Raw genomic sequence first — 11,462 nt, forward strand, 5'->3', positions numbered from 1 at the left:
TGTGTGTGTGTGTCATTAATTGCTGTGCACATGGAGTCAGAACACATTACAATTGGTTTTGGTTGTTGTTCCTCTGAATACGTTGCTGTATAATTTTATCCAATTAGGTAAATAAATAAACAATATGCCTTCTGTTCGCCTGTCTTAATGCGCTTAAAGCAAACCCCATCCCCCTACAACACCGTAATATAGAGGTTATAGACACTGGGAGAATATGAAAAAAGATAAGGAAAATATCTATTACAGCACAGGTCAACAACGATAATTTCTGTTCCACCATTTTCTTGTTTTCCACCTATATTTTCTCCTTCTATGTTTCTTTTTTTTCTGGCTGTGTGAGCGCGAGCGCGCGGTGACAGATGGTGGACCCCTCTTCCCTCGGGAAGGCAATCTCTCCGAATGCAGGCGCATGTCAATCACCGGCTCTCATGTGATGGCTCTTGCCAGTGACGTGCCAACCATATGGCCTGGCATCATAGCTGGTATGTAACCCTGCCTGGTAGCGGTGCCACACTGCCTCTGAGCGCGCGCGCGGATAGCACACTGAGCACGCAGCCCTGCCGCACCTATAGGAGCGTTTCCTCACGGTCCCCGAAGATGGTCTGAACTCACGCGCATTCCACCCTTTCAAGAGCTCCCGCCGAGGTAAGTTGGAATATTATAAACAAATCTAGCCATGCTAGAATCCGTCCCAAAATTAGCAGTAATTAATTAGTAGTATAAATAATGCAAGGTTAAATCCTGTGCGATTTTCCTGCATATTTCCCCCCAATAGGATGCCATATGTGGTGAATTTTACGCACATTGATCATTTGGAATTGACTGGATTAAGGCTATGGCAGTATGGCTGGAAAATAGCTTGTCGTTCTCCACTCATTGTATTCTACATTCGTCCTTCAGTTTTTTAACACCAAATGTGTCTGGATTATCAGACCTACAATCTAATATGAGATGTGTCTGCCAAAGGCAATCGCCATACGCCGCCAAGACCGTCGAAAATAATGGCTATTTTAATCCAATTATTGGTTTCCCTCCTTCAGGATCATTTACCGGAACACTTCGGGGAATGCATTGGCTTTCTAACAAACACTCTAATAGATCATACCAAGCATTAATTTGATTAAGAGATTGGATTCCATGCGTCTGGACCTCGAATCCAACTAACAGCGTGCACGAGAACGGAATTTATAGGGAGGAAGAAGACTTCATAGTCACCCCCAATTACCTCTGCGAATCATGTCCTCAAGATTAATGGAAGATTTATTGATGATTGTGTCGATGATTTGCACGTTCATCTCTGAAAATGAAAGGGTGGGACAACGCTATTGACCGTGACAGGCAGTGTGCGGTGTGATTTATCTCTGTTTGCATAGTTTTTTTTATCTTCCAACAATTTATCTCGAACAACACAATCTATATCGTTATTCCCTCTTCCTCCAGCGTACACCCAAGGCACTGACAGTTTTGCAAGACAGAATAATGTGTTTTATCAGTTGTGTTTATTTTTAACGAGGGCTAAAAGGCTACAAGCGATTTCATCTGTAAATGCTTACCACACTAAGTAAGTGTTTTTAAATCGTGCACTCTTGCATACAGAATTATGTGTGAAATCTATTTCTTGTATAGGCGCACGGTCTGTTAATTAAACGTTGTTGTTTTTTTCCTTTTAATTGAGCAAACCTCCTGAGCCTGAAATTTAAAAACTAGATTTTGCCCCTGGCACACCCCCGGGATAATTAGCCAACCGTCACAGCCTATAATGCCATGGGCTGCAAGTCTGCTGTTCCAGTTTAATAGATGAGAAGAGGAACATGGGAGCCATAGCCTGGCCAGGCTGACTGAAGTTGTCAAAGATCACCTTTATCTCTGATGCTGGCCTCTTCTTACCCGTTTTCAAGTTGCTAATGATTTCGTCATATTTTTTTTTTATTCACTTTATCTTTTTGTTATTTTTATAAAGCAATATGTCTCTTTAGCCCACTATAATCCGCATTATTTCTACAAATGAATCAAAAGCAGAGGCTATTGCAACGCCTACATATAATAGCAAAGTTATCATTGTAATGGTTATTATAACCATATATTGTTTTTTTTATGATTTTTCACAGCAGGTTATCATGGCAATAGAGCTTGAATTGGATTTTCAAACCCATTGATACATTACGACATTTAGGTAGGCTATATGACTAAGTAATTTGATTGTGGCTTCAAACATATCTGTAACCTATAAATGTTATTTTAATAATAATAATAAAAATAATAAATAATAATTATAATACAAAAAAAAAACATGCTTTACATGTTCTCTGAAGAGGTGTCAACCCGATGAGTAGTGCTGGAATGTAGCCAGGAGTGTATGGGCGTCAGGGGCGGTGAGCGCGGGGCACGTATGCTTCACAGGGCGCCCCACGGGATCTGTAATGTGGCCTCTGCTGCTGAGACCCGCTGCGAGAGGACGCGAGAGGGCACAGTGCACACGGATGACAGCAGGGAATTAAATGGGGATCCGTCTGGCTGTAGCCTAAAGAATGTCCAGTGCAATGGTTTCGATAGCAAGCTGTTTCGATTTTCTCATACATAACTAATTTCTATACTCTTTATCCTCTAGGCAAAAGTCTGGCATCCCAGATCCATTTGCATTATTAGCCTACAAATGACTTGTATGATTTTTGTATCACAATTGCACTATAATGTGCACGTCCTAATTCTTCTCTCTCCTTTACAGAGCCACGATGTTGACAAGGCTTTTCAGTGACCCCTCGCTGCTCCCTGACGTGCAGAAATATTCAGGGTGGGCAGAGGACAGCGAGAGCGAGGACTCGAAGATGAAAGATGACGACCAAGACCACTGTCGCCTGCCCGACGACGACGGTCTGGACGACCCCGAGCTGGGAGCGCAGTCCGAGAACGCCGGCGAAGACGACGAGGACGACGATATAGAGGAAGACGATGTAGAGGACGACACGGAGGGAGACAGGCCCAAGAAACGGGGCCCCAAGAAGCGGAAGATGACCCAGGCTCGCGTGGAACGCTCCAAGGTGCGCCGCCAGAAGGCCAACACCAGGGAGAGAACGCGCATGCACGACCTGAACTCTGCACTTGACAATCTGCGTAAGGTGGTGCCCTGTTACTCCAAAACGCAAAAACTCTCCAAAATCGAGACGCTGCGGTTGGCCAAAAACTATATCTGGGCCCTGTCTGAGATATTGCGCTCTGGGAAAAGGCCTGATCTTGTGTCCTACGTACAGACACTGTGCAAAGGACTCTCCCAACCCACGACCAACCTGGTGGCAGGATGCCTGCAGCTCAACTCACGCAACTTCTTAACCGAGCAGTGTCAGGAGGGAGGCCGCTACAGCTCCAACTCCTTCTCCGTGCAATACCCGTATCAATGTGCGCGTCTGTCCAGCCCCCAGTGTCAGTCGGGTTCGAACTCGCAGCACCCACTGAGGACACAGGGGTACTGCTCCGCCTACGACTCTATGTATGGCGGGAGCGGATCTCCCGAATACAACAGCCCTGAGTACGAAGCGCCACTCAGCCCGCCCGTGTGCGTCAATGGCAACTTTTCTCTGAAGCACCAAGGTTCCGCGTCGCCTGACAACGAGAAAGGATTTCACTACTCTATGCATTATTCCGGCGTGCCAGGCTCTCGACCTGCCGCCACCCACAACGTGGTGTTCGGCCCTTCAGGGCCAGGGGTGCGGAGCGGCATCCACTCTGAAAACGTTCCGCCGCCTTACCATGACATGCACTTGCACCACGAAAGGCCCCCCGTGTATGATGAACTGAATGCTTTTTTTCACAACTAAATGAAAAAACTACCGTGCGTCCTTTTACAATCAGCAACCTATCATATAGCTAAGCACACGTATTGACAAGGTGCACCATGTCGTGTCACCCCACCCACGCCACCCTCGAGCTCTCCCAGGACTGAAACATTCAGGCCGCACACTAATTTGGATAAATAAATGTTTCATTCGATAGTGCGTTCGTTCATTATTTTCTTCTATACAATATATGTCACCGTTGGTGGGGTTATATTCTAAATAAACTAATTAGCAAGCTAATACAAATCACAATTGATCACCTAGTAAGACCTGGGAGGCTGATTTGAAAATAACGTATGCTAAATTGCTGAGGAATTTTTTATTTTTTTTAAATCAGCAAATCAATCGTTTCACATCTATGCAAGACGACCAAGGCCCAAACGAACTAAGTTTGGCAGGGCCTGCTTATAATAGGCATATATATATCCTTCACCATCATCATCATTGGTGCACACGCGCGCGACACACGCGCACGGGGAAGGGCCGGGGGGGAAACACACACATACACGCACGTGCACGCATGCACGCACACAAACACACAAACACACACACACACATTCAGAATTTCAGACACACACACACGCACACTGCGGCACACACACACACACACACACACACACACACACACACAGAACTGAGATCATAACGAAATTGAGAATGCCTGTCTGGCCAAGATGTTTAATAACACGTCTTCTCAATAAGATACAAATTAGACGTTTCCTTTCCCTTCTTTGACATTGACCTTATTCTACAAATTAAACCACTGCACTGAATTCTTCTTTCAAATGTAATGGTGTACGTGTTTCCGTTTTATAAGACACTTAATACGTTGAATGAGTTGATATTATTATTATTATTATTATTATTATTATTATTATGTATTTATTAATTTATTTATTTATGTGTTTATTTATTATTTGTGTTTTTTTTGTAACTAATGTTAATAGTCTAAAGGGAACCATGTGTTGCTGAGCATTTTTTCATGAAAGAAATTAAGCTAAAACTTTGTATTCAAACAAGTGTGTCGTAAAATAAAATGCTAATAAATCAGACTGTGTAACTTTGTTATTCATACACAGTATTGTTGACATGATATAGTATTCATCATCGTTGCCATTGAAATAGCCGTTTCCTTTTTTATAGCCTTGAATCCAAATTATTTTCATTCCACTGTTTGGTTACCATACTTTATATTTTGGAGTTTACACCATGTCAGTCACGTATGGGTACGGATACATGGACTAATGATTATATAAGGATAACAACATGCCACATGCTGTAAAAGGCGGCAGATTTTTAGAGCGGTTATCAAGCAGAGGATGTAATGCCATCCTGTTATCAAGCACGAGGCTATATGCCATCCTGTTATCAAGCAGAGGCTAAATAATGCCATTCTGTTATCAAGCACGGGGCTATATAATGCCATCCTTTTATCAAGCACGAGGCTATATGTAATTCCATTGCCATCCTGTCATCAAGCATGAGGCTATAATGCCATCCTGTTATCAAGCACAAGGCTATGTCATGCCATCCTGTTATCAAGCATGAGGCTATATAATGCCATGCTGTTATCAAGCAAGGCTATAATGCCATCCTGTTATCAAGCACATAGGCTATATAATGCCATCCTGTTATCAAGCACATAGGCTATATAATGCCATCCTGTTATCAAGCACATATAGGCTATGCCATTCTGTTATCAAGCACAACTTCACAGGCTATATGTCATGCCATCCTGTTATCACACGACATGAGGCTATGTAATGACATATATGTTGTCGTGCACGAGGCTATGTAATGACATCCTGTTATCAAGCACGAGGCTATAATGGCATCATGTTGTCGTCATCCTGTTATCACACATGAGGATATATGTAATCCTATAATATCACGGATATACATCCTTTTGTCGTGCACAAGGCTATATCTAATGACATCCCCTGCACGAGGCTATATGTAATGCCATCCTATGTGTTATCACACACAAGGGCAATGCCATCCTTTCTTCCGAAACAGATATTCAACATTAAAGGAAAACTCCAACATTTTGGGAAATTATCTTATTTGCCATCTAGTTAGACAAGAAGATACATGCCTTTTTCTTCTCTGTGCATGCAGTAGGAGTAAGAAGACGTTGGGAACTAAGCTAATGGTGGAACCTACTTCCAGTGACTGACGCTAAGCTAGGCTAACAGTGCGCATCTTCTACTCCTACTGCATGCAGAGAAGAAAAAAGGTATGTATCTTAACACTCCAACATTTTGGGAACCCTGGAGTTAGACAAGAAGATGCATACCATTTTCTTCTCTGTGCATGCAGTATAGAGTAGGAAGACGTTGGGAACTAGGCTAATGGAGGAACCTACTTCCAGTGACTGACGCTAAGCTAGGCTAACAGTGCGCATCTTCTACTCCTACTGCATGCACAGAGAAGAAAAAAGGTATGTATCTTCTTGTCTAACTCCAGGGTAGATGGCAAATAAGCTAATTTCCCAAAATGTTGGAGTTTTCCTTTAAATGGCAAGCGAATTTTAAGTTGTGTTCATATCGAATAACTAAACGACAAGCAAGAAAACGTTCAGGTGGGCTCTGGAAATTTTTTTTGCGTGTAAATCGTTACGCTAAATCACGCTAGTGCAAAATGCTAAGAAAAACGGTCATCATCTGACATAACTATACTTGTTCACAAACAGTTCGGTAACAATGACAACAGAAATTTTGGAAGCTATACCTTTTGACATGGGTTGAATCAATGGCTGAAACACGGACCTTATGGCTTAATTTTGATCCCTGGATAGCCATATGGTTTGACACCATTGGAAGAAAAAGTTTTATAAAATTGGTATCAATAGTGCAGCCCGGGGTTTCTTCGAAATACTCTTGGCTGTCAAGGGATGTTAAACATACGTGTTTTGATTCAAGATGCATTCTACGTCGGACAAACTATTTAGACTAAATAAATTCATTTTATTTGTTTTGCCCAATTTATCATAAAAAATCAAATCCATTCAAGCACTCCATCATACACACACACACACACGCACACACACTGACTGACACACACACACTGACACACACTGACACACACACACACTGACTGACACACACACACTGACACACACACACACGCACACAGACACACACACACACACACACACACACACACACACTACACTACACACACACGGAGGTCTAAATGTACAAGTGCGTTGGGGGGGGGGGGTGGTACTTCCAGTCGTCTTGGCCCCGCTATCCTGCGAGACATCAACATGGTTGCAAGTGACAAGAGCACCAAATGAAATCAAATAAACGAAATCAATAGATGCCAATATATATATCCCTGGTGGAGATTTAGGCTCTTAAAGAAATTAACTAAATCAACTGCAATTCCTGTTGGTCAATAAGGGAGTGTGACGTGTTGAGAAAAGTATACATGATTATTATAATAATCTATATCGAAATAACCGCTTAAGTATAAAAAGGGAAATTCATGAACAAGTTTTCTTCATTTCAAATATGTGTTCTCTCTCTTAATTTATTTTTGTTGTGTTACTTTTCCTGGCATGTCAAAGGTAGGCCATTATTTCGCTTCCCAATTGTATAAAAGCTTTTTTTGCAACATACGGTATGATACAACATGCAATTTTGAAACAATGCTTTTAAAAAAAAAATTATTCAGACTTTCCTTTGAAAAAAAACATTGTGTTGAAAAGGATGAATAATGACGCCTATGCTTTCGTTACAGGTCGTATAGTCTATAGACCAACAAATAGCAGACACACACACGGCAAGATTTTTCGGCAAAGACATAGGGGCAGCAGTTGCCCTCACCCCCTCCTCGTGCCCGGATGAGCCGTTGCCACCCCGGCTATAGTTTGGAGCGGTGCCCACTGCCCCGGGACCCATATGCTCCGCAAAATGTCCAGGGTGCTATTAGCTGAGGACAGCGTTTGGGTGGTCAATATCAATACAAGCGACACAGAAAATAACTGACACCATTCAGCGGTGATGGAAATTAGACACAAATTTAGCATCATGTGAAATTTAAATAAGTCTTGATTATATCAGCATAACTTCTGGAAGATGCAGATTCTTCAATTAATATTAGCCGTGTTTCCATCCAATTATCCCGTTTTTAACTTAATACATTTTCAAAAAACGTTGCACATGACTATGACCAACGATATTTGAATTGGCAGTGTGTTGGCAAATCAAATAACTTATGTCTAGCAATCATAATCATTATAACTTGATAATAATATGATATTTTACTGAACCTTTATTTTTTAATGACCATGGCATTTCCTATCAAAAGTTGTAATATTATGTCTATATCGTCCTGTTTTCATGCAATGAGAGATTTTTTTTGTCATATTTAGTCATGTACATTTTGGCCTAATCTGCAAGAGCCGGTATGAGCGAGCGAATGGGAGAGGGCATCTATCAAAATATCGCCTCGCCCTGAGAGAGGTGCACGCTTTCCAGAGGCGGACGTTGGCAGCCTGGCGGAGGCGAGCAGCCAAGTTCCTTAATGTTCCCCAACACCACCGCGAGCTCTGGAGAGGACACCCGCGCGCCGCGCCTCTGCCGCGTGCCAGTTCACTAGGCCAAAGTGGCACTGCGGGGAGGAGGCTATGTTTCTTTCCTAATTTTGCGGCATATGTTCATTATCCAGCACGTTTAGAATGAGAACGCTCATTCTCGACCCTTCACGACACAGACACACACACCTCCCCTTTTGTAAAACTTCGATTTTAAGCCTCATTAAAAACATGTTAAAATAGTACATAGTAACCTAAAACCTACATTTGAAATGTTGAAACTTCAGTTGCATAAACACTGTAAAGACACTTGTTAGTTATGCTATACTTGGCCATTGGAAATACTCACCTCGCTTTTAATCAAATAATGAATAGACCTATGCATTTGTCGTTGTATAGTGACAACAGTGGCAACCGAGTAATATATTTAGAATAATCTAGAATATGGCTCTGATGACAACAGGACAACTCACACACACACACACAGGACAGTGCATGGACAAGCACGACGACAACAGACAAGAGTATACCTCATAAGCTCTATCCATCGGCCTCTGAACAGTAAAAAAAAAAAAAAAAAAAAAAAAGTGTGTGTGTGTGTCTTTGGGCAATAGTTAGGCCTACCGGTCACCAATTAAGAAGGACGCGGAATTCTGATATTGCCAACAGTCGACATAATGAAAGGCCTTACTCTATTTGCTGCCGTTCATAAAACGAATGGAACGTTCATTAAAAATTATACAAGAGCTGTACAATAACAAAGTATGCAAGCCCACAATATAATCAAACAAAACGGTGCATGGTGTGTATCTGCTATTTCATAAGATGACAAAGAATGTGACGGAATGTGGTAACTAACAACTAAACCGGGCGATTTACACAGTTGAAGTATTAGGCAATAAATCCCAATTATTTTCTGCATCATATATTTAAAATATATCTATTTAACTATATATATATAAACGTATATATATTAATATTTTTTGTTTCTTCCTATCCATACATATTTTTTGTTTAATTTGAATTAGCTTTAATAGCCAAAGTTTTTCTCACATTTCACAACCCGTGCCTCACCTCAAAAATAAACAAAAAAAAATAAACTTCCAATTACACTATGTGCTCCATTCCCGAATAAAGTGAGTGGTTCTCGCTGTTTAAATTAGCGTGTTGCCCACTCCTTTCTCACTCAACTTGGTATGGGAAAGTGTGTTTGTCCGACATAACAGTCAATAGTGCGATGATCAAAATGTCACAAGTAGTATGGTGTGAATTCCAATTAACAGTCTAGCTAAAATAATTACACAGGGATGAGAAATACAAATATTAGACAATTACTGTACACTGTAAAATGTACTATAAAATAAGGCAGGAAAATATATCTATTGAGTGATGAGAATCAGCAATCTGCCAATGATTAAACACAAATATGAATCAATGCAATCCTAGTAATGCATTTTGGGGGGGAAAGGGGAAAAGGGGATATAAAGAGACTGCAAAACATGTACAAAGAGAACACACATGTATTTTAATGATTTATGTCCACAAACTTGCTAGAATCAAGCACATAAACAATAAAGATGCATGTGCGAACACACACACACACACACACACACACACACACACACACACACACACACACACACACACACACACACACACACACACACACACACACACACACACACACACACACACACACACACACACACACACACACACACACACACACACACACACACACACACACACACACACACACATGCACCATGCACACAAAGAAAACTAAACCATCTTACATACAGTAATGCATGCAAAACACAATAATCACGGGCAGACATACAGCCAACCTCACGGCTGATGCTTGGCTCCTGCATGCCGCTGCCCCGGCACCAGACATGGGGGCAAGGCCGTCACTGGCAGGCCGTCACTGGCAGCCCATGCAGTGGAAATTCCACAACATCTGTTTGTTATCGCACAATGGGGCGCGGCGGAGCCCGGGCATGCAGTGGGGCAGAAGGACGAGGCAGAAGCTATACACCGAGTGTTCTGGGTGCTGGAGGTGCCGCCAGGGGAGGAACAAGGGGCCACGGGAGGGGGGCGCGGGGGGTTGGTTCGGGGAAAGACAGAGGTGGAGATTAGGGCACGTGCCAGGTAGGTTTTTGGTGGCATGCCAGATAGGCTGGCAGGTTCTTGGGCGCCGCCAGTGTTGACGTATACAGGAGAATAATGTCGGAGTGGCCTTCTGTATACAGGCCTCCAGACTATTATGGGATAACCGAGAAGTAAAAGCTGCAGCGGTGGTGGACCGCTTCCCTCTGTGGAAACATCTCGGTCCGTCCGACGGCCCTCCATCATCTTCAGGGAGGACTCGGGTCCGGAACGGGGCTCGGTTGGCCCAGGTTTAGGAGGTTAAGTAGTGCAGTGCACAGGGACGCAACTGGATCAGAGGGGGTGGTGTGGGTTGTTGCTGGTCTGCACAGATGGCGTGTGTGTGTGTGTGTGTGTGTGTGTGTGTGTGTGTGTGTGTGTGTGTGTGTGTGTGTGTGTGTGTGTGTGTGTGTGTGTGTGTGTGTGTGTGTGTGTGTGTGTGTGTGTGTGTGTGTCTGTGTGTTATGATAGGGTTGGATGATGCCCTGGTCACATGGGCAGCAGTAATTGGCCTCCATATTGACCAGTTTGCAGTGCTGGGGGGCGGGCAGTCTCCCAGCTGGACCTGTCAGATGGCATCGCGTCCACCTCACTGATCAACCAACCCACCCCACCACCACCCCCACCCCAACCCCCGGACGACCTCCGCACCTCTCTCCTCCTTTCATCTATACTCCCTCTCCTCCATCACCTCGTCCCTGTCACGTCATCACCTTTAATCTCCTTGAACCGGGCTCTCCTGCCCTCAGAGACGTCGGCCTGAGTCCTCCCTCCCTCCATGCACTGCTCCTTCACTGTTGACCGGTGGCTCACCAAGCTAAGGCACGTACTGTACCTGTGTACCGTCACAACGACCTGGGTTTGACTCCGGTGTATGACCTTTGCTGCGTGTCATCCTCTCTCTCTCTCTCTCTCTCTCTCTCTCTCTCTCTCTCTCTCTCTCT

At 43.3% G+C, this 11,462-nt stretch overlaps 1 protein-coding gene across 1 annotated transcript; it reads left to right on the plus strand.

Annotated features, from left to right (window-relative positions):
- Positions 1–2,732: 2,732 nt before the first annotated feature.
- Positions 2,733–3,812, plus strand: LOC311240181 (neurogenic differentiation factor 2-like; the record flags this gene model as incomplete). Its single annotated transcript, XM_084328723.1, has 1 exon — positions 2,733–3,812. The coding sequence occupies one exon, from the start codon at positions 2,733–2,735 to the stop codon at positions 3,810–3,812; it is 1,080 nt and encodes a 359-aa protein (XP_084184849.1).
- Positions 3,813–11,462: the final 7,650 nt, after the last annotated feature.

Source organism: Notolepis coatsorum (assembly GCF_963971535.1).
Source record: "Notolepis coatsorum genome assembly, chromosome: 14".
NCBI lineage: Eukaryota > Metazoa > Chordata > Actinopteri > Aulopiformes > Paralepididae > Notolepis > Notolepis coatsorum.